General features: G+C 36.0%; 1 protein-coding gene across 3 annotated transcripts in view; it reads right to left on the bottom strand.

Annotated features, from left to right (window-relative positions):
- The window catches only part of CSMD3 (CUB and Sushi multiple domains 3), a 921,636-nt gene that overhangs the window by 372,821 nt on the left and 524,844 nt on the right, over nucleotides 1–23,971 (bottom strand). For all 3 annotated transcript variants that reach the window (XM_053661036.1, XM_053661038.1, XM_053661039.1), the window contains 3 exons: nucleotides 9,183–9,365; nucleotides 7,342–7,668; nucleotides 3,961–4,155 (listed from right to left, as the gene is read on the bottom strand). In XM_053661036.1, the coding sequence (XP_053517011.1) occupies nucleotides 3,961–4,155; nucleotides 7,342–7,668; nucleotides 9,183–9,365 (705 nt within the window). The remainder of the gene's footprint in view (nucleotides 1–3,960; nucleotides 4,156–7,341; nucleotides 7,669–9,182; nucleotides 9,366–23,971) is intronic.

Below are 23,971 nucleotides of genomic sequence, written 5' to 3'. Positions count from 1 at the left end.
GAAAGGGAGAGTGTTTCAGCAGCTGCTGTGAGTGAGACACTTTGGTGGAGAGAGAATATTTTTAGGAAATGTTTTAGGGGGTACATCATGAAAAGCCCTATGCCAAGTGCACCTGATCACCATCTACACCATTCTTTATGGCTTTGCAATGTGTCTCTGAAGGAGACGCCATGCAGACACTGGCCATGGAGAAAGTCACTTTTATTCAGGCTGCAGCCCCAGCATGAGATAAGTCATTGACTGTCACTAAAGTGAGTTAGGATGACCATGGAATTCCAAGTGAATGATGTCAATGCTGAATATAGTGATTTGTATATTTTGTTTTCCATTAGCAAAATCAAAATATAATAAGGCTTTAAGAAGCATCGAATCTTTCTTCCTCATGAGGAAGTTTGATCAACGCATTCTAAAGAAATAGATTCAAATTTTCACAAAAACATCCTAAATGTATCCTTATTTATATGTCAATCCTGAGCTTTAGGTCAGTGAACAAATTATATAACTCAGTCTTTTCAATTGCATTTAAGCTATCTGAAATGAGTCTACTGTGGGATCCTAACACTGCACCATATTATGATCTCATTTATCCCTTTTGGTGAACAATTCTTATTCAAGGACTGAGGCAAATAAAGTTTCCTTTCACTTTTCTCAAAGATTTACCTTAGCTTTAGAGTGAAGATTGGTTGACAAGGATCACTAATTTGGCAACATGTCTAAACTTCTAGACAACTGAGGTAGAGAGGAACTGGAGGGAGAGGGAAGCCTTTGAGTGGGTTGAAGCCCTGGATTGTCTTATCAAAACATTTTATACAGACTTCCCTTGCTCCTTCCCTTGCTCTGATTAAAACAAATAACTTCCTACTTTCTAATTTTAACACATACACAACATCCCATACACTAAGCAACTATTTTTTAAATTATTTTAAATTTATTTATTTTTAGAGAGAGGGGAAGGGAAGGAGAAAGAGTGGGAGAGAAACATCAATGTGTGGTTGCCTCTCGTGTGTCCCCCACTGGGAACCTGGCCTGCAACCCAGGCATGTGCCCTGACTGGGAATCCAACTGGTGACCTTTGGATTCACAGGCCTGTGCTCAATCTACTGAGCTACACCAGCAAGGGCCACTAAGTAACTGTTAATAATGCATGTGATTTTGGAGTGTCTTTGTCTAAAAATAATAAAATGCAAATATAAAATTATTTGCATTAATCAGAACATATAAACATGTATGTATTTCATCTAAATAAAATATTTAATATGATAATAAAAAGTTTTAGCTAAAAGAGTAAGCATATTATTAGAGGCAGTGATAGTGCTCTAAAGTAGACTATGATAAATAATAAGGAAAACTTTTCTGTCAAAATACAGACCCCGAAGAACCAAGAAGATAGACAGAGACAGCTCCCAGAAAGTTCTTTCTGGAAGTGAAGGTGCCCATGTGGCCACATGAGGAATGGTGAAGGGTGGGCAGAGGATAGTAAATAAAAAAATACATAAAACTTAGGGGAAAAAGAGTTTTCCTCAGCTAGTCTCAAGTTTTTGTGTTTTGTACCTACATAGAATTGAGGAAAAACTAAAGGAAATCTTTACAAAACTGTATTAGAATTGAAGACATGAAATCCCCTTATTTATATAGGAGTTGATAGGAGTCTACTTTAGTGGGTGGAAATTGGCTCAAAACACAGCCTGGGACATGGCAGGTAACCAGGTGAGCACTACATAAGAGTGTTTCTAGCCCACTGGCTTCTGCCTTTTCTGGCTCCAGCCTTATCCTTAGTGATGTCCTCATCTTGGTATTGTGATCAGTGTGAGAGTGGCACATGATCAGTGCATGTGTGGCACCTGATAAGTTTGTGAATGGCACATGATCAGCACATAAGCAACACATGATCGGAGCATGCCTGGCACGTAATCAGTTGGATGCATGTAACTTCACTCATGCATGCAGTAAAAAAAGTATATATATATATAAAAAAGAATATATATATATATATTCTTCTCCTTTGGAAACTTTCATAAAGTTCTCTTCTAGGGTGGACAAGTCTGTTCGCATGTGCCAAATAAGAGTTATGAATATTTCTTTTTACTCATTTTTAAAAGCTCTCTACCATTAATTTCTCACAGTGAAAATATCACTGAAATTGCTCTTTCATATTAAGCAGAAATTCATAAAATGATGTTGATACTGACCTCATTATTTTTATCTCTCCATGCAGCTAGACACTGAGCATCTCCTAAACCAACACTCAAGTTATGCAAATGAGGATCCAACAAGGTTCCACACTTCTCGAAGGTGCCCTCTATGTCTGTCCATTTGGACTGCACACAACTCCCAGTGCAGAGGACAGAGTGATTCAGATCATGTCCCTTCCTGCTGGCTACAGGATAATTTTGAATTTGCTTAGCACTGTTAAAGCATGTCATTCTTTGGACCCTACTAGTTATTCATCAAACCACTGTCCTCTACTCTAGTCACAAGAAACCAGTGTGTCCCTTATGTCTGGAACACTTTTCTCCCATCTCTTACTTTTCTTTCAAATACTAGTGTATGCTTTCCTGACTTATTCTCCAACTCTGGACCAGGAACTGTGAGGAAAAAATGAATGAGCTCAGGGGCAAAGTATGTTGGAAAAAATTAAACATCGCTTTCCATTCTCCCCTTTTTACTGTGCAAATCCATTCCATTTTTAAAGCATAGTAGTATAGTCATAATGATGACCAGGGGTAATGCCTATAACATTTGAGGTTTGGAAAAGAGCAGTGAAGTCATCCTGTTTGGCACCCCTGATATTACAAATGGGAAAGGCAACAGAAATGGAGAGAGGTAATTGAAGGAGCTAATAGGACAACAACAAGTGCATGGTCTGGGTTACTTCACCATGAAACGTTATGAACACGTTCATGCAATGAAATTCAGCATTTACAGATAATGGCTGTATCACTCAATTAAGCCTTCTGTACTTCTGAAAAGTATATAGTAAATGTTCTCAATTTATCATCTAGAAATTGAGAAAACAAATGTTCCATTTTTAGTGTGGGCATAGGTAAGAATAAAAATTGGGAAAGCAAGAAAAAGAAGAAACCATTAAAAATTATCACCTAATCATTACACGGTGCTTTATTAAAGGGTGTTTCTTGATTGTAGATCATCAATTTCTTAGTAAAAGCTCTTCTATGTCTTAATAAAATAGATTTGTAACTTTAGATACTAGATTGGAAGAAAAACAGTGGAATTCAGAATGTTAATTCCCACTGGGATGATTCTAAACAAAGCCGACACCCACACACCCATAGATTCTAAATTGATACACTATGTATCTGTTTTATTTCATTTTTAACTATGATCATTCTTCCTTCTTACCAATATGACTTACAATTTTATATGTGTGCATATATTCAAAGTGATATACTTCCAAAGAGTATATATGCATATTACACATTTATACATATATTGTCCTGCATTTTCTTGACCACATTTATTAGGGCAATCACATTTTTTTAAAAATAGCAAACTGTTTCTATAAAACTTATACATTTTAAATAATGGCCACTTTAGCATAATTTATTTAATTAATAATTGTTCATGCATTTTTACAATTAAATGTTTATACCACCAATGGTTAGAATACCCCAAAAATGTGAACAGAAACTACAGAGCACAATAAACTATAACTATGAAGTATACTAAAGAGAATGTGAACATGCAATCAATATTTACCATTTATTAATGTATAACTTTTCATAAGAGCTCGGTTCAAAGAAGACTTCTAAACAGGTTCTAAAATTATTTTAACATGGAAAATTAAAAGTATATATTTTTAAAGTACATATGTCTAATGTATAAAAGAAGTATTTCAAGAAAAAGATCGCAATGGTTCTGGTACAACAGTGAATTTCCTGTTACGGTTTCTGGTGCGTAAAGATGATGGGGTTAGGTTTTCTCACTGGCCTTCCTGCTTACCTCCACATTTTGGAATTGGTCCACTCCACATCACTTTTCCATCCATAAGAATACACGTAATTGTTTCTGTCCCCTGGGTTTTAATAAATCCTTCTTCACAAATAACTGAAATCGAGCTTCCTAATTGAAAGTTGTCCCCAAAACGCCGTGCATTGATTGGTGTGCCAGGGTCAGGACACTCATTGTGTCCAAACGCTTGAGGAGAGAAAACAAAAACATGCAAACAGTGTGAGAGAAGCACTTGTGTATTTGAGAAAACGAGATTTTTTAAAAGAGTTATGTTTATTTCTAGAAAAGTCTTTATTTAAAAAAAAATCGGAGGCTCTCTTTAGCCCATACCTATTTACCAGGATGTGTAATAGGCGTGATTGTTTTAAAATATGAATTTTACAAAAATTTCTAAATAGAACTTTTTCTGCTTATTTCTGGACAGTATTAGGCTTAGTCTATGAAAAAATTTTGTGTAAAAGTTAGTCAGAATTCCAGTTAATATGAATACAGACCATGTTAACATACACCATTGCAAACTTGTCTTGTGAGCCACTGTTGGGAATGAAGAACTAGTCTCATTTTGGGAATTAAAGTAAAGTGTTTCCATCTAGTATAAAGGTCTTACTACTTCCTTATAATTTTCCATATGTCGCCTACTTTTTGCCAGCTAGGAAAAGGGAAGAGAGGTAACTCTTTTGCAATCACTACGTGGTAGGCACGGTGATAGAAGCTTTAAAAATGCTATTATCTGATTTAACATTTAGAACAGCCTGATGATCACAGAATTATCACCACTTTGTGAGTTACAGAAAGAAGTTAAATAGCTTGCCTCAGAGCATCAGATGGATGGCAATGTATCTCCTGGTCTGGCTTTTCATTTCTTCTCAACAACATATCGTATCTTGGGCTGTTTGTCTCTTGTTCCCCATGGCAGTGTGAGTTCTTGAGTTCAGAGCCTGTATCCCATTTACCTTTTGTCTCCCACAGTGTACATGTTAGCACAGTCCCAGCAAGAGCAGAAATGGACTGATGATGTGCTTTTTGAGTTTTTCAGAGATTTTAGACTCCATGAGCCCTATATTTTTTTCTTATTCATCTAAATGATTCAATATGCATTTAAAATTTTTTAATTAGTATAGTTTAAATGGAAGAATATTTGAAATAGTAAAGTCTAAATTTATAAATCATTTTATTAGGGATTTACAATGTAACATTATTATATTTATACTGAATAAGTACATGCATACTCTGGTTTCTCTTCACAATGAACAAATCTTTCCCCTTTTACTGAATAAATGCTTATAATTATTATTTTTTTTTAAATATTTTATTTATTTTCAGAGAGAGAGGAAGGGAAGGAGAAAGAGAAGGAGAGAAACATCAATGTATGGTTGCCTCTCATGTGTCCCCTACTGGGAACTGGCCTGCAACCTAGGCATGTGCCCTGACTGGGAATCAAACCGCGATCGCATGGTTCGCAGGCCCGCGCTCAATCCACTGAGCTATGCCAGCCAGGGCTAATTATTTAAAATATTCTAACTAATCCTCACTTTGATATTGTTTACAAAGTATATAATTGCATTATCAGTTCTCATTTTTTCTTTTCTTAACTTTATTTATTTTACAAATATTTGATGTTGATTTACAGTCAGGGTCTAAATATTTTTAAGTTAAACAGTATAAAATATAATTAAGTGAATCCTAAACTATATAAAACACACATTTAGGTACACATAACTAACCATTGTTTTCTTCTGTGCTTTTAAATTCAAGTTTGTTTAAACCTAGTTGCTCCTATATAAAATTCTTTATATATTTTTTCAGCAAAAAAAAAGAAAAAAATAAGAATTTCACTAGTAAGCATTAGATATAGGAATTTACCTATGATGAACTAAGCTTAAGTAATGACTAGATCAATAAAACAAGGAACAAGGAGGCATATTTCCATAATACCCAAGAGTACCAAAGCATTAAATTCAAAAACACGCATTTAAGACAAAATAAATATTGGAAATAAATATGTGCATATATGTATATATCTTTATATATAAAAATGTTTGGAAAATTATTCAGACAAAGCAAACATTTTAAACAACAAGTCTCTATGACATGGCACAGGCAATTTAGCTTTAATGATGTGTAATTACCTGTTAACACATTAGTGACAGTATTTGCCACTAGTGACACTTTGAAAAGGCAATGACTGTGTTTGATTACTAATTGCTAAAGCTCAGCATTGAACAGACAGAGGGGTGGGAGGGGTGTGATTCTTTTTTAAACAGTAGAAAACTAAATTTTATTGTTATATGACATAAATATTAACTTGTCAAGTTGGTCAATATCCAACATTGTGGAAGCATCAAGGAAAAACAATAAAAATCACTAGTAATCTATGGCTTCAGGTAAAACCTTTAAAAACAGAAGCATTAACATCTAAATATATTAAATTATTAAGATTGTTTTTTCTTTATGTAAAGTATCTTTTGGTGATATTGATGCCATTTTTTAAGAAAAAATCATATTCATTCTTCTGAAATATAAGAATATGAGTGATAGACAATAGCTAAGTAACATCGAAGGCATCTCAAATCTAGAGCAATATAACAAACCAATAATGCACTATCAAATGTCAAGGTAATAGTCCAAAAGCCCACTAAACAACAATAGCTGGTGTTTTCTGAGCATTTATCAGGTACCATATACTCTATGTTAAATTATTTAAATGCATCACCTATTTTACTCCTTACAGAAACCCAGTATGGTTTTACTGATGAGGACACTGAGGCGATGTTATTAAACCTAAACAAGGTAGCAGAACCCAAACCTAAAGCTTCATAGTTTGGCTTTAGAGCTGATCTGAATTGCCAAGGTGCTCTCCTCTCTTGGTAGCTTCGTTAAATCAGCTCAGTAGTCAACTTTCCCTAAATTAATAATTCCCTTCTTTGCGATACATCCTTAGCCTTATGAATTTGTCTTTGGAATTACAACTCTGTGCTGTTAGTTGTTACAGTCTCCTCTTGGTTTATGAATATCTTGAAGGAAACTTCTATCTCCCTTTTATCTTTGCATAAAGACAGAGCAAAGCATACAATATATAGTAGGTTCCAGGCTATGCTTACAAGATTTAATAAATAAGCTAATATACTGGCTGATAGAATAATAATGTTTGAAATATACATCCTTAATATCAGGCCTCCCACAAACAAAGAGAAATGAGCAATAGGGAGTAAAACATGGTTGGAAACCAAGGACGGAGTGAAAACCCCTGGCGCAATCATGGGTATCACTTGTTCAAGTTTCCTTCTCTATGGAATGAGACAGCTGCTTTTCAGAATTCCTTTCTAGCTCTACCTTGTAGAAACACGTTAAGTGGAAAAAATACACACTTACTGTTGTAAGTGATGTTAAAGCCACGACCTGACATTGAGTGGTCAGCTTGAAATTCCAATCGTAATATATGGCTGTTACTTGTCAGATGAGAAGGCACTTCAGCCCCAGTGAAGGTTCCCAGAATCGGGGAGTCTGGAGAGTCTCCGTCTTTAACAGCAAGGAAGTCAAACTGAGATTCCAGATCAAAGTCATTAAAAGAAAGGTGTATGCGACTCCCGGGATCAGAGATTATTGTCCAGATGCAGTTTAAATTATTTCCATAGCCTTCTGGATAGTCAGGAGAAAGGACTGTCCCCATTGGTGCAGTAAAGTTAGAGAGGCAAGGAACTGTTAAAAATAAGATTATAAATGCAATAAATGTTCAAGAGTCATATTTTACCTTATCTTTGCCATATTCCACAACTAGATAGTCAATTACAGTAGAAAAATAATATTAACAATTTAAGTTATCATATAAGACAGATAATAAAAATATTTTTCAGTACTAAAAAAGCAACTAATATTTTAGATGACTATATGCTTAAATATGCATAAAAGTATAACTGGAACAATAACAGCAATTTATTTAGACACTTAGGTTTGCATTACTATACAAAGTTTTTGTTCCTGTGCTTAAAAATACTATTAGAGAAATATTTAGAGATTTCAGAGAAAGCAATAATGCTCATGAAATAATGGAAGATGAAGTATATTATGTGACTATTAACAGGAATGGGCATAAGAGCACTGAGTTGGCAAGAGTTGCTCTACAGTGGCCATGGGCACTCTGATGGTCAGTAACACAGATGAGGAGATGGCTTGACTTCCATAATTGCCACCACAGACAGCTAACAGTGGAAAAACTAGCAAGCTCTCATGTCAAAGTCTCCACCCACCACCAGCAAAATACATTTTCAATAGTGGAAAATGAATTTTGCAGCATATATTATAATTCAGATAAAATATAGGTCTTGAAAAACGCCAGTGTTTTCTAAAACCAGGAAAATATCGAAGTGAGGTTTGTGCGAATGTCTTTGTAGGAGATGTGAGATTTCACAAATGAAAAGCATTAAGATTGTAAATGAGATACAGATGGAAATTCTTATATTTAAAAATAAGAAAACTAGTTTTACTTTCATGACTTTTGGCTTATATGTTTTCATTTGTGAATAATCAGAATGAAAAATCAAACTTTTCAATACTGCAATCATACCCGACACATGGTATTTGTTGGTAGTGAAAGTAGCATTTAATTGAACCTAAATGTGCCTTAGTGTATAATATAAATTACATTTCATTGCAGTTAAAATAAAATGTTTTAATCTATTTGAAGAAATATATATTTAATACAAGTATAGTGTATTTCATAAATATTGATGAATTTTATTCTGTGCAATATAAATAAATGGCACTTAAGTATGCATTAGTGTGAGCAACTACAAGCAAAACTAAGTTAAAGCATCATGCATAGAATATAAGCTTTAAATATTTTAAGTGTTTTTGATTGCACATAAGAATATACTATCTTGTTGAAATAAATGTGTCTATTAGAATTAGCTCAGATGTATAATTTCCATAAGAAGTGTGCTATCTATAAAAGTATAAAATGCCACCAACAAAATGTTACAAGAACACATGCAATATATAATTTGTAATTAACAAGTGAACTATGTTAACTTTATTTAAATCTGTAATAAAATTTATAATTTGGCATAAGCACACTTGTTAAAGATAGTATCACAAAGTGCTACTCATTCAAAAATAATTACACGGTTCCAGCTCTTTGCAATTAATTACAAAAGCAATTATATGCAAGGACAGGGTAACATATGCTATCTGGAAGCAAAGCATTTGGTACTCACAGATACAGATGGGTATGTTTGCAGACCATTGGTTATTCGCTTGACAAACAATGGATTTCTCTCCAATTAATTCAAACCCGAACTGGCATTCGAACCTTAAAACATCACCATTAGAAAACCCATCGCCTTCTCTAATTCCATACAAAGGTGTACCAGGATCGCCACAGCTTTCTTTTTCAATTTCTGTAAAAATAGATTAAAGTCAGTTTCTGAGGGTTTCAGGCATTTGAGATCCATACATCCAGTTTAGTTAGTATATGAATACTTTCTGTAGTTGAGGTATTTCAGAGCAAAATATAAGAATGTTAACCAATGTTGTTTTTTTTCCCTTTCCTACTTTTTTGAACCTGATCTGATGAACTGATCTGTAGGGAATAATTAATGTATTTCTCTCATTTTGGGAAAACTGAGGTCACCCAGCTACTGGTATTTTATTTTTATCTATGTTACAGTGACAGTGGTCTATACTTTTTGTGTTTGTACAGTTTTACCCAGGTTTCAAATCAAGGGACAAAATTAGTGATTTTTTTAACCTTTACTAGTCTTCACATCAGGTTTTATAACAAGAAAATTTGCATCCTTGGGTATTAGAACTTGCCAAAAAAAATAGCTGGCCAAATCTGGCATAATTTTGAGGTACATATCTGACTACCATTTCTATCTCCTCTAAAATTATTTTCCTATTGAAGTTTGAATTTTAACACATCTCTTTGTAGTTGAATCAAGTTCCCTTAGATTAGCATCATTTAATCATTTAATTTATTCAGCAACTATTTATTTGAACACCTGTGATGTGCCAGATTATGTTCCTGGCATGTGGGTTAAATCAATGAATAAACAATGATTTCTGCTCCCTGGTAGTGTCAATTCCATCAGTTTGCAAATAACAAACAACAACAAAAAGCATCTTGTTTCAGAAGGGGACCCGTGCTGTGGGGAGGGTGTTGAACACGGCATACTGGGATTAAAGTGTTAGGTGATGGTGGAATGATATTGTTGCTAGACTCCAAAACTGTATTGCTTATTGAAATTGCTTCTCCTCTTGAAAGAATGGATTCTCCTTCACCTGAAAATGTCTTTGTTCTGGAGGCATTAATTTATGAAATTCTCAGCTTACCTCTAGGTCCCATTTATAGCTATATATGTTCATTTATACTTACTTATTTTAGGGATGTCCTACAGCCTTATAACAACTGAGATGTTCTCTTCTCATTCTTAAGGGTCTGTATATTATTTTTAAATGTTTCCCCTCGTTGTTGGATTAGGATTGAGAGTGCTTATCATTTAAAAATAACATTTTTAACTTTGCTCTTCCAATTCAACACTTTAAAATAAAGGAAATATTTGCAAATAAAGGTGTAACTTTGAAGCTGCAATACTCTCACAGACAGAAAAGCAACAATGTGCAGTGAGTAAAATAAACATATACCTATTGTATATCACTGCCTTGAACACTTTTTTCTATCCAGGAGACAAGCCTAATATCTGAACAAATAATTCATGTGCAACAGATGAGCACTATACTAGAGATGGGTACAAAGAACAATTATGAATAATGACAACTATCACTTATTGAGCATCAAAATTGCACTGGTACTATAATAACATTTTAAAACATTTTCTATGTAATTAGCCTAAGAAGGAACTACTGTCATCTAATGGATGACAGCTATCTCCTGGATGGCTTTGATGCCTTTGTAAAACAGGACTTAAGTCCCCTTGTCTCTTCTGCAGTGTGAGGACACAGGGAGAAGATGGCCCTCTCTGAACCAGGAAATGAACTTTCTCCAGACACTGAATCATTCTGTGCCTTGATCTTGGACTTTCTACTCTCCAGACTGCAATGTTCACTGGCTATAAGCTGTATAGTCTATGGTATTTTGTTACAACAGCCCAAAGAGACTAAGACACTAATTTAGTCTCACCAATTTCACACAACTTGTGAATAACACAGTTTAGGTCTGATTCCAAAGTCTTCTGCACCAAGCTCCTGTGGAAGAATTTTCATTCCATAATTATCAATTTGTAAAACATTTATTTAGTTCCTACAAGGTATCAAAAACAATACTAAGCACTAAGGATATACAAACAAATAAGATGCAGCCTCCATCTTTAAATGAGAGCCCAGAGAAGCCATAGCAAAGACCTCTTAGATGGGAAAGATAACAAATAAGTAGAGGTTTCACAGAACTGGTGACTTTTGAGATATCTTTGAGTCAATAGTGAACTAGGGAAGAGTAAGAAAGAAAAGATATCCCCGGTGGGAAGAAGAAGAGCAGTGTGAGAAAAGATATGAAGCATTTTTCCTTCTCTGCCCTCCCTTACACCATGGCCTGATTCGGGTTAGCCCGGAGGCTGCGTATTACAGATGAAAGGCTTCTATTTGCAGAGCTGTTGTGACCAGGACAGACGGAGAACTCAGAAGCACATCCGAATTGAAGGAAATAAAGGCAACGTGACAAGTAAATGAAATGTGGTTACATGGGTTGCATCCTGACAAAGAAGGACAAGGAGACACATTTGGACAGAGAAATTTGAATGGGATCTGTGAATTATTTGGTAGTGTTGTATCAATATTGATTTTCTAATTTAGATGGTTGTTATGTGAGTGTGTTTATTTTGGTGAAACTGGAAAAGTATTTGGGAGTGATGAAGCATTATGTTTGTATCTTGCTCCCAGATGGTTCTGTGATGGTTTTAAAGCATGTCTGCATGTTCTTTACTGTTCTTCCTACCTAGGGGTGGAATTAAATTCCCCTATTTTTGACTACTGGCAGCGTTAGTAACTGACATATCATGAATAAAATGTGATACAAGTGACAACCACGACCACTTCTTTTGGCTTCTCTCCTAACACTACAAGTTGTGTCCAGCCCCTGCAAGTTGGGAGTATGGAGTGACCATTGGTATAGTCGCCTTTATCTTGTCCATTGTGGCAAAAACTATAGCAGTTCCAGTAACCTTATTTGACCCCACAGAATTACCAGAAACATGATCTTCCTCAACAGCTTTCCTAAGGAGCTGCTATGCAAATGAGAGAGTTAAATACCGGAGGGATGAACTTTGACTACTAAAGAGCAGGAGATGGGAAGAAAACCAGTAGATAAATTATTAACCCCCTCTCCCCCAAAACAGATAGTTCCAAAGCAGAGCTGGTCCGTGTGGTCCATATCACCCAATACACAGCTGTGTTTCTCGAGAGGCGTGGCCACTCAATAACATGCCACCCTATATTTGGTTTTCCTATTTCCTTGTTATCTCTCTCTCTCAACTCATTTTACTATCTTGGAATTGCATTTCTTCCTTCCTGCCGTAAAATATTAGTCCACATGCTTTGCCTCCGTGCCTGCTTTCTAGAGAATCAGAGATAAGTAATGTCACAGGCACAAAACTAGTAAGTGAGGGAAGGGAATGGGCTATCTAAAGATTATAAGCATCGATGTGATTTCCAGGAACATAAAAGTATTAGCTGTCATTACTGAGTGATTATTTGAAGGCAGTTTGCTAATTATTATTACTGTTTTAACTCACGTATTTCTTTTTTTTAACTTTTTTATTGATTATGCCATTACATTTGTTCTATTCCCCCCCTCCATTCCCCTCTACCCTGCATACCGCTGCCCCACCATTTCCCCCTTTAGTTCATGAACACGTGTCTCAAATTCTTTAGATTCTGTATTTCCCCTACTATTCTTACCCTACCCCCTATCTATTTTCTATCTACTGTGTATGCTACTTATTTTCTGTACCTTCTCCCCCCTTCTCCTCCTCCCACTCCCCTGTTGCTAACCCTCCATGTGATCATTTCTATGGTTCCGCTCCTGATCTAGCTGTCCTCTTAGTTTGCTTTCGTTTTAGGTGTGGTTGTTACTAACTGTGAGTTTGCTGGAACACTGAGAGGAAGGCACTATTTTTCGAGTTTAATGGTTGGAAAAATTAGGTTGGGCAAGGCTGACCAAGGTCATCTATGTAGAAATACCCCAAATGAGATTCTACTCAACAACCACCTGCCCACACTACTCCACCGTTCCATGCCGCTCTGTAGAAATGACAGAGAGAATACTGCGAGTCAGGTACTGGGATGACTAAGAGAGAAGATTCTGGTATTGGGAGAGAGAAGAGCAACGTTAACTTTTAAGTGGGTTTCGTCTTGAATACTTCAACACACTAATTCCACCTCTGTGTGGCTCAGCTACAGAGTGATTTAAAAATTATTCAGATCTCTTCAAATTCTTTCTTGTCTCTTGAGTCTTTTCTCCCACCATTTTTCCTACAAGCTACCTAAGTGTCAGGCATGTAGCAACACTCACTGTTCCCTTTTACACCTACATGTCCTTAGGCATGACATGTTTTAAACCTGGAAAGAAGGCATTTTCCAATGATGAAAAATCTGAAGACATTCTTATGCATGTCCCAAGGTCAACCTATACCTTTTCCATAAAAACTTTATGCTTGTCTTAAGCTTGCAAGCAGTAACTCCCTCTTTTCTTTGGGCTTCTATAAACCTTAGGGCATACTTACATTGGTCCATATATTTTACTATAATTATTAATTACTCATCTGTATCTCCCCACTAGCTTTTATTGATCTTTGCATTTCAAATGTCTACCCACATGGCGATAAACGCTTATATATTATTTATGTCAGGGAAAGTTCTAAGTACGTATTACATTAAATGCTGGCATGATCCTATGAGGACCCAAGGAGATAACTCATCTAAAGTCACACAAATATTAAGTGGCAAAACTGGATTTGCAGCCAGATGATGTGGTTCCAGAATATGAGTTCTTAAGCACTACATGCTCTCTCAGAGCCTAATATTCAATAATAGTTGTGGAACTTACAAAAAAAGGAAGGAAAGCAATAAAGAACTAGCATACAAAAGTATGTGGTTTTATTAGTAAACTATATAAACCATAAAAAATTCATGCAGTTATACAGAACTACATAGATTAAAAAACATAGAATGACACAGTTTTGTCTCCTGAATAATTTAAATGTTAGAGCTGTATTACTATTGCAGGATTTGAGTGGTGCATATTTTCTATTAACCCCACAAGAATGATTCTCCACACTCTTCTGCCCTGCTTCCCCCCACCCTCTCCCCCAGGCATGGGAGTGGGGGCTGGCCCACATGGACCCACACTCGGCTCCTATGCTACCAGACTTCCCTTGTGTGCCTCAGCTGTCAGGAAACAGGTGGCCCTGGCAGGGGGTCAGGAGAATAGTACAGTAGGGGTATTTTCCCCCAGTTTCTTCTCTGCCTGGTCACCACAGGTTGGATGCTGCCCTTGACCAAAAGCCAAGCTCATTTCAGGCTGCTCTGTTTGCACAGCTGTCCATTCCTGAACGTGAGGAGGGCTCCCCACTGTCACCAGTTCAGGGCACTGCATAGCCCTTGTCAGTTTCCTCAGGCTCTGCCCACACACCCAGAGCCTCACACTGGCTGTGTCCTGCAATGGCTACAATATAATTTGCCATCGAAACCTTTCACCTCTTACTAATACTCGATTTCATTTTCTTACAATATTTTCGGTTTTCTTAGAACATGAAATAAGGTTGGGATTCCTTTAACAAACGTTACCTCTTTTGGGAATCAGCTAAATATTATGCACCGTTCACAGCTCAATTGGGAAGGAACAAAGTGGGTATCCGTTCACAGAGTCAGAGGTTGGGTGACCTTGGGATAGTACCTGGTTCTGCTCTTTTTCTTCCCTGTTGTGGAGGCAAAGAAATTGGAAGCTGGGGGGGGAGGTGCTAAAATACATGAGGATGGGAGATTAGAGGAAATATAAGCAGAATACTCCAGAAGGCTTTCCTGCATTGAGCTGAGAACAAAAGTAGAAATGTAGGTTTAAATGGCAATGGCTGAAATTTGTACAACAGGACTCTTTCAACATTCTTTTTTTTTTTTTTTGTAGTGATCAAGTAACTTTGATCCTTGATGCCTAAAGTAATAAACTCTAATTTTAAATTCAATCAGATCTCCAGGGAAAGACTAACATCTGGCCTTAAAGTGACACAGAAATTCCCATTGATCAATCTCTGGCTTGACAACAGTTGACACTGTAATTCAAATACTTCACACAGAAACTGTGTAGGTTAAAAGAAAGTGATCTGTAAAACTTGCAGTTTTGCTGATTCTTAATGTTAAGAAGCCTCTTGGGAATCTCATTACCTTGGCAACGGGCTTTCAAAGGTTGCGAAATATAGAATCATGCAGCTAGGAAAGACCTTGTGAGTTAAACTCCATCTCACCTTCAAGCATTTCAGACAAATGAGGCTACAGTCAACATTTAAAGATATTTTGAGAAGGAAGTCTATAACTTCCCAGGCAAAGCAATGAAGGGCATGTTTGCAATAATAAATGCAAGGTGTTTTTAAATCATGATGAAAACACTGACATTTAAAAGCTTCATATTATGTACAACCACTTAATTAAAAATATGCAAAACTTATACTGCTGGTAAATATACTTTGAGATAAGACTCTCAGAATTGACCATTTCACAGAGCTGGTATAAAAGACCTCCTGTAATCTGTACTTAAATTATATGCTCTTTTGAGATGTAGCAAATACAGGCACTCAAAAACAAAGAAACTAAAATACCTCAATTCTTAATCATATTTCACCTTAAAAATTACTAAATACCTTAATATATTTAATAGAATTGGGAACTTCTTATTTGTGATAAAATAATTTGCTTTTCTTTGGTTCTAAATATAATGTTATCTGACCTATTATTGGAGTTTCTTCTTTTAATTGTGTTTATGTATTTATGGCAATTACTGAGTGATTATCTGAAGGAGGTTGCTAATTATTATTACTGTTTTAACTCATGTATTTCTTATTGGAACACTGATAGGAAGGCACTATTTTTCCAGTTTAACAGTTGGAAAAATTAGGTTGGGCCAGGCTGCCCAATTAGGTTGGGGTATTTCTACATTTATAGCCATTTATACATAGCTATCTCAGTGCTCAAGTCTTAAATCTGGAAGATAACTGAGTGATCTACAGTTAATGTCTGTGGATGCAAACAAGGAGTTCTCTGGACTTCACGGTGCCATGGTCTGAACGTGCTCCCTCCAAATTCAAAGATTCTGGTGTCAGGGGTTGGCTCCTTTGGGAGGTGATTAGGTCAGGACAGCAGAGCCCTCCTAAATGGGATTTGCACTCTTTTAAAAGAGGTTCTAGGGGGAGCCACTGCCCCTTTCTGTACTATGTGAGGACATGGTGAGAGGTGCCAGCTATGAACCAGAAAGAGAACTCCCACCAGGAAGTCACATGCTGGCACCTTGATCTTGGACATTCAGCCTCCACACTGTGAGAAATCAATTTCTATTGTTTATAAACTACCCAGTCTGTGGTATTCCGTTATAGCAGCCTAAATGGACTAAGGCAGAAGGTTTAAAAGCTGTGGATTTTTATTATGTAGTGTAATCCTCCAACCTAGTGATTGTCAGACTTTTGGTTATAGGTATCCCAGGGTCTTAGGCAAGGTAATACTCAACAATTTTACGCTATTTCTCTCTCAAGAGAACATGCTGGAATACAAGAGAGTGGGACTAATGTTATTTTTAGGGAAAATGCTAAGTATCTTCTAATTTAACTAAAATAAAAAATAATGTACAGAAATAGATACTTCAATTAGTGTTAATAACATATTTCTTGAAATTTCACAAGTCAAAATTAACCACAATGTAACAGCTCCAATACTGAGAACTAAGGCTAACACAATAGTTCCACAGTAGATAAACTTACTTCATTGTCCAAAACAACTTAATTGGAACAGGTGGGAGTCGATTAAAAATCATAAATAAACAATAGCAGCAACAAAACCAAAACCACTTCCTGATGATAATAAAGTATCTTAGTTCAGGGAATCTAAAGGCTATTCTTACCAACTTCAAAGCCCTTAATCAAATCGCTTTAGTTCATCGTTTACGAAGGACCCACTGTGTCCCAAGAACTGTGCAAGAAAGAGTGACCACAGGTGCACATCATAATCCCAGCCTTTAAAACATGGTCCTGTAAGAGCTGCCAAATAGATGTATTAAAGATATATTTTTACTTCCTTGGCACACATTTTTAAGAGAGAGACTACTGGTATGCTCTGAATAACAGCTATGTCATGAAATGCAAACATTTTAAAGCAAATCTCAAATCCAGGATGACTTGAGAAGCAAAATGCATTACCCATGTATTCTGATTTAAAGAATATCTTCAATATGAAATGTCAAGTGACTGTTCCCTGACTTTCTCTGAGATAATTTCCTTAAAACTCAGCCCATTGTTTATATATTTTAGGTCCTTCAAACATCCTCGTTGGTACTTGCCTTCACTTTTTTGACTAGGTATCCATAGAGTGTTTGCGACAGGAGGACAAGGTGAAGGGCTGACTGAGATTTGGAGAGCCAGGAATACATGTTCAAGGGCATTTTCACCATAAAAATCTCAAATCATTCAATAACCTCAACCATGGCTAACGATAGATAACTATAGATAGTTTCATTAGCTATCTTTTCAGGTACAGTGACCTTACCCATTTCTACTTTCATTCAACCACTTATTCGTATCACCATTCAAGAAAAATGTCTTGATATTGTACTATGTCCTAAATGTTGGGAACTTGGATGTGAGTAAGACTTAATCTATTAGTGCTTACCAGAAAAAGACAAGTATTATCAATAATATAGTTTTAGAATAAAACACATGGGAGACCTGAGAAGAAAATGAACAACTTTACCTAGGAATGGAAAGACAGAAAAGATTCTATGAACTGAAACAAAAACTAAGTTTGGGCAGATTTTAAGAATGTGTGTGATTGGCGGAGGAGGGAGGGTATGTGTTAGTTTCAGACATTTCAGGTAGAGGGAATAATTTGACCAAAGGGATGATAGTGTAAAACACACATTGAGAAATTCAAGCAGCTCCGTACTACTGCAGAGTGGCTGTGAGGGCAGTGAGGTGAGGTTAGAGAGAGGTGGGATACGCCTGTGCTGCATTAAGGACCTTTGACTGTCTTCTAAGCAGAGATGCACATTCTCATGATGCACAGCTAACCAATACTCCGCACAAAACAGTCACACTAATCTTGTGCAAAATGATCTAAACATGAAAAATCAATTGAGAGGCATGACCATGCTTTTCCAAAAGTATAGTCTAATAATGGAACAATAAAAATAAAAATATCGGGAAGCACACCTTTTTATAAGAAGACTCCCTAGCATTGTTCAATTGAAACCTCACTTAACCTTTCTATTCTTTAAACATTTTCCTTTGAAGTAACTTAGATGAAAGAACAAAGTGAAATATAGATTTTTGTCTAAATCTCTGTAGCTACCTGTTTAAAAGAGTTTACAAGCAGGCAGAGATCGATATTTTTTTTAACTATAATAGTAACCAAAGTAAGTGGATTTTTCTTTCGAAAGAACCGTAACTGCTAGGAGCCTAACAGCAGCCATCAAAAACTTCTTTATTGTTCTTACTACATATACCAGGTTATAAAATGACTTACAACTATTTGAAGGCATATCTATAAAGCAAGTAAGAAAAATCAACTAATCTTATTATTTTTAAAAAGACTATATAGAGAAAATGAGCAGACTACACCTTCTGTCTTAAAAAATAATAACATTGCTACAAAAATAGGCCTTTATGAAATTAAGCCCTGGCTCTATTCACATGCCCTTTTTTTCTATCTGAGAAACATGCATTAAGCTCCCATATGTGCTGAGCTAGTCATTGGGGAGTGGGGTAGGGCTGGGGGAAGTACCCTAGATGAACTGGTCTAGGCATTTGCTCAAGAAGATAAATACAGCATTTAATCAGGCATTTTGAAGCACTGGTGACAGATAAGGTTTTTGGATCTGGTTTCTTCATATAATTTAGGTCTCTGGGGCTACTATGATAACCACTTCTCCACTGTATTTTCTGTATTTCAGGCTCCAGGGGCTCGTTTCCATTTAAAAACCTCTTCTCAGAAGATGACCCCTCTGCCAATCATTTATATATATCTGAATTTAAGTCATTCTATAACTTCTTACAAGCTATCTCCTTGAAACTTGGAATCTGAATGATCATGTAACTCCTTACAAGTTAAAAAAAAGCAGAATACTGTATAAAAGATATAGTGCAGGTGAAGAAGTACAGAGTGCCAATTTCAAGAATAGTCACAGGAATGTAAGGTAAAGCACAGAAAATACAGCCAATAATATTATAATAAGCACATATGTTATTGGATGGGAACTAGACTCATCAGGGTGAGTATTTCATAAGGTACATAAATGTCTAATCATTATAGTGTACATCTCAAACTGATATAATATTGTATGTCAACTGTAATTTAAACTTTTTTAAACTTATTTTTTTTAAAAAGGAAAGACAATATTTGCACTGGGTAAATTTCAGCAGTAATGAGGATATTTTCCTTGCAATGTTCTAGAATAGGCCAGAAGACCCTAAGTGGAGACCACTCCAAAACTGAAAATATAGTAGATCTCAAAAGATTTATACAAAATCACACCTGTTATTTCCATTATTTTTCAAAAATTCTGGAGAAGGCAGCAAGTGGAAGAGAAGAGACATATTAAAGTTAATTGTTATAATAATTTTATTTCTGTAACTGAAAAAAACAGAAAAAAAATAATATCAGAGAAAAAAGCAGAAAGTGTTGAACTAGTTTAATTTTGGACACCTTAAACAGCAAACATTTCTAGGTTATCTTCATATGCCTTGGACCCAGCCAATGGGAAACATCCAATATGTTATTTTTCCTTTTTTTGTTGTTTTCATGAATCATAAGGGAAACCAGACATAGAAAAATTGGAAGCTAGAGCTGGACCTCGACAGAAACCCTGGTTTCTACTAATTAGTTGTAACTGCACTTATCCCAAACACAGTAATCTGAATTTATAAATAGTTGCTCCATTTGATTTACAGAGAGCCATTCTAAACAACTGTATGATTTGTAAGTCATCACCATCATTCAAAAATAATTATTTACTAATCATATAGCAAGGCATTCCAGAACCACATGCTTTAGGACGTCATGCCTGGCCATGATGTCACCAGTGGTGTGTGAATCTCTGTGGACCTGATATAGAAGGAGATGGGGGGGGATTTATGTGCAGAGGCCAGAGGGAGGGGTGAAGAGGGACTCCAACGATTAAGAAATGTTGCTTTTTGGACTCTTGCTGGCCCATAGGAAAGAGTCTGATCTTACTTAGAGAGTGTCTGTCTAAGTTGGGTTAACTGAACAAAAAAAACATATATACTGAGTTTTCTTTTGTATTTCCCTGAACATATAAAATAAAGCACGCTAAAACAGATACCCATGTTAGGGATTGATAACATTCAGATGACATACTTTTGTGAGTAACAAACAGGCCACATTATTTGCTGATGGGAAACAAAAAATATCTTATCTGTCAATGTATCTATGAAATGCAGAGTTAAATGATCAGTGCCAAAATCTGAAAAACTAGAAATGTAATAATCATTACTTTAACTTAAGCATGTATTAAGGTAGAGCCACTTGCTCAGTTTGAAAGAAATTATTAACAGAGAGAAAGAGTGGAGAACACTGATATTATGGATTTCTTAAATTACAACTGATGAGCACACATTTCCTCATGAATTTCCTTGTCAGTAATGACAGAGTATGTGCTGTCCCTATTTGCTAATAAAGGAGCCATTCTGCCACTGTGCCACCAATGGGTCAAAACAGTGCAGTGCGTCTCTCACAAGCACTTCAGTCTGAATTTGCCTGTTCTGATGAGTACATCAGATTGGACATGTCACATCTCACACTCTTGAAGGCTTTGAATGGATTAGTTGATGCATTTCATGAAAGTGCAAGATACATTCTAACCATCCAATGTCAGCAACGATCACTTTTCAGTCTTGCCAAGAAACAAGGCTATTACTCTCCACGAGTATCACCAGGAACCTTGTTTTTAGAGTTCAACCCACTTTGCTACACAGATTTTAGATGCAGTAATGAACTGATATGAACATGGAATGAAACAGAACACAGGCTTTGGACTCAAGCTATATGGGTTTAAATCTAATCTTTACTACTGTTGCTTCTGTACTTTTGGATGTATTACTTAAAATCACAAAGACTCAGTTGCATCCTCCCTACCAGAAGGAACACAGCAATAACTACCTCATAGAAATATTTGTATCCTTAAATCATGTAGTTAACAATGCACATACTAAGCCCATAAACTTCGCTATTCAATAATAATGTACTGGACGTACACTCTGTGCCATGTACTGCACTTGGGTAGAAAGGGTGGAGGCAGAGAACTCAATTAGAAAATCATTGCAGTAGTCTAGGAGGTTGGTGATGGTGGCTTGACCAGGCTATCAGCAGTGAAGGTGGTGGTCTTGGGCGTATTTTCTTTTTTTTATTTGTTCTTATCCTTTAATAAATGTAATGTTTTATATGGAGGTCAATTTGGGGAACTAACAGTTATGCACTGGCTGCCTTTCTCCATCCTTTTATCTTCCCTCACATCATGTGAGCTCCTCGCCCCACAGATTCAGCCACAAAGGGTCTTGTGAGAAAATACATCCTTAATGGTCAGAAATGTCTGAATTAACCTCAGGAGCAGTTTGTGTCTCCAGCTCCTTTGGTCTACACGTCGTTCCCTTATTTAAACAAGTAGCTTTGAAATGAACCATGATAGGCAGTAACTTTAAAAACAAAGAAACTGAATTTACATTACTTCAGTTCTTTTTTTTTTCTTCTCTTTTTAATTGTTCATGCAATTACCATTGTCCCAATATTCCCCCCATGCCCCCATCCTCCCTTTAGCAGAGTCAATCCCAGCACCCTTGTTCATATCCATGGGTGATGCATATATGTTTTTTATTTAATCCTATCACCTCTTTTAACCCCTCCCAACTTTCCCCTTCCCTCTTACAGCTGTCAGACTGTTCCTTGTTTCTGTGTCTCTGATTCTATTTTGCTCATTAGTTGATTTTGCTCCTTATATTCCAGTTATAAGTGAGATCATGTGATATTTGTCTTTCACTGACTGTTTATTTCACTTAGCTTTAGTCTCTAGTCCCTTCCATGCTATCATAAAAGGTAAGAATTCCTTGTTGTTTTTTTTACTGCTGTGTAGTGTTCCATTGTATAAATGTATCCCAGCTTTTTTATCCATTCATCCACTGATAGGTGCTTAGGCTATTTCCAAATCTTGGCCAGTAGAGCAAATAGGATTTTCTGGTAGATGAGATGAAGAGGGAAGATGAAAGAAAAATGTTGATCAATGATGTGGTAATAATTTTGGTCTTAGTAACTGAAAAGATGAAATTTTTTTCAATTGGGGTGGAAAAGACTATAGGAAAGGCAATTTGGTAGAAAAGCAATTGACCTAAGTTTGGGAGTTCTGATAGTTTTGCTAGTGGACATATCAAGAAAGCCATTAAATGTCTGGAGCTCTAGCAGAAGATGACTATAAACGTGAGTTAACATATGGAAGGTAATTAAAACATACCACCATGTGGAATCATGGAGGTAGTGAGTTCCAAAAAAGAATTCTTGACTAAGGACCATACACATTAAGCAACTCAGCCTAGGAGGAGAAAATGTGGTGGGAAATGAACAGAAAGTGCAATGTTCCAGAACACAAGTTAATAAAAGGAAAGAGGAAGCCCAAGCATTTAATGTAGAGTTAATTACTGCTGATTTGTCAAGTAAAATATGTACAGAGGATCTACTGTTAGACTTACCAATGTGGAGGTTATTTTTTTATCTTGACAAGAGAAGTTTTTAATACCACAATAACACCTCTTTGAAGTGATGTATTTAAGAGACCATAGGAAATGGCAAATCAAAGGTAAGCAAGAGTAATCAAGTCTGTTGAGAAATTTTGTAGTTAAGAGATGCAAAGCTATGGAGTATTAGCAGAGTAATCAGAATTAAGATAACTGTTTCCCCCTTTTAAATGAAGGGAAAATAAATCCATGTTTACATGATCAAAGGGATAATTCTATAAGGATAGAACACATGATTTTGCAGGAGAAAGAGGGGAGACTTGGCTGGAGCAATGTTCTGGAGCAAGCAGTTGGCAGTAAGATTTTGTGTCCTAGTGGAAGGGTTTAGGTAAAAGCATTGCTATTTCATTTATAGTGACAGTCAGGAGGACACCATAAATAGGTAAAAGTCTGGATATCTGTATAAATCTAATAATAGTTATGGCATATAATTAATGTCAACTAAAATCTGCTTAACTGCAATGGGAAATGTGTACATGCTAATTTGGATCTTTACTTCATCCCGCAGTGGTTCAAAGGGAAGCTGATTAAATCCAAACACATGGAATCTAAACCATTTTTACACAACACATTTATACAAATTAGTTTCTAACAACCAAAATACAGTTTGTTTTCTTTTGTGTTGATTAAAAGGATAATTAACTAGCAACTGGTTTTATATGCTTTTGTAACATCAAGATGTAGTACTTCAAAATTTCTAACCTAATTTAGAACAAAGACAGAAAGATCCAAAGCACTTTTTTCAAATAGTCATATAAGTGATAAAGGTACAGTTAATCTTGATTTCAGTTCAATAAACATTTATTTCTTATTAAGTTTTAACTAGTGAGATGAGACTTTGACATGAAAGAAAAGGAAATACGTGATTGTAATTGCTCTAGACATGCAGGTTTCTACTTCCTGTTGAGACATCAACAGTAATTATATAATTATTGTTTAGGTTGAGCAAGGTCCTTGCTGTTAACTAGCATATCACCTCTGCATCCTCCTATGCTTAA

The sequence above is a fragment of the Artibeus jamaicensis genome, unplaced genomic scaffold (genome assembly GCF_021234435.1).
Source record: "Artibeus jamaicensis isolate MK-2021 breed Jamaican fruit bat unplaced genomic scaffold, CSHL_Jam_final scaffold_916, whole genome shotgun sequence".
Lineage (NCBI taxonomy): Eukaryota > Metazoa > Chordata > Mammalia > Chiroptera > Phyllostomidae > Artibeus > Artibeus jamaicensis.
The sequence above is the reverse complement of the archived record's forward strand: the minus strand, read 5'-3'. Positions and strand labels throughout refer to the sequence as shown.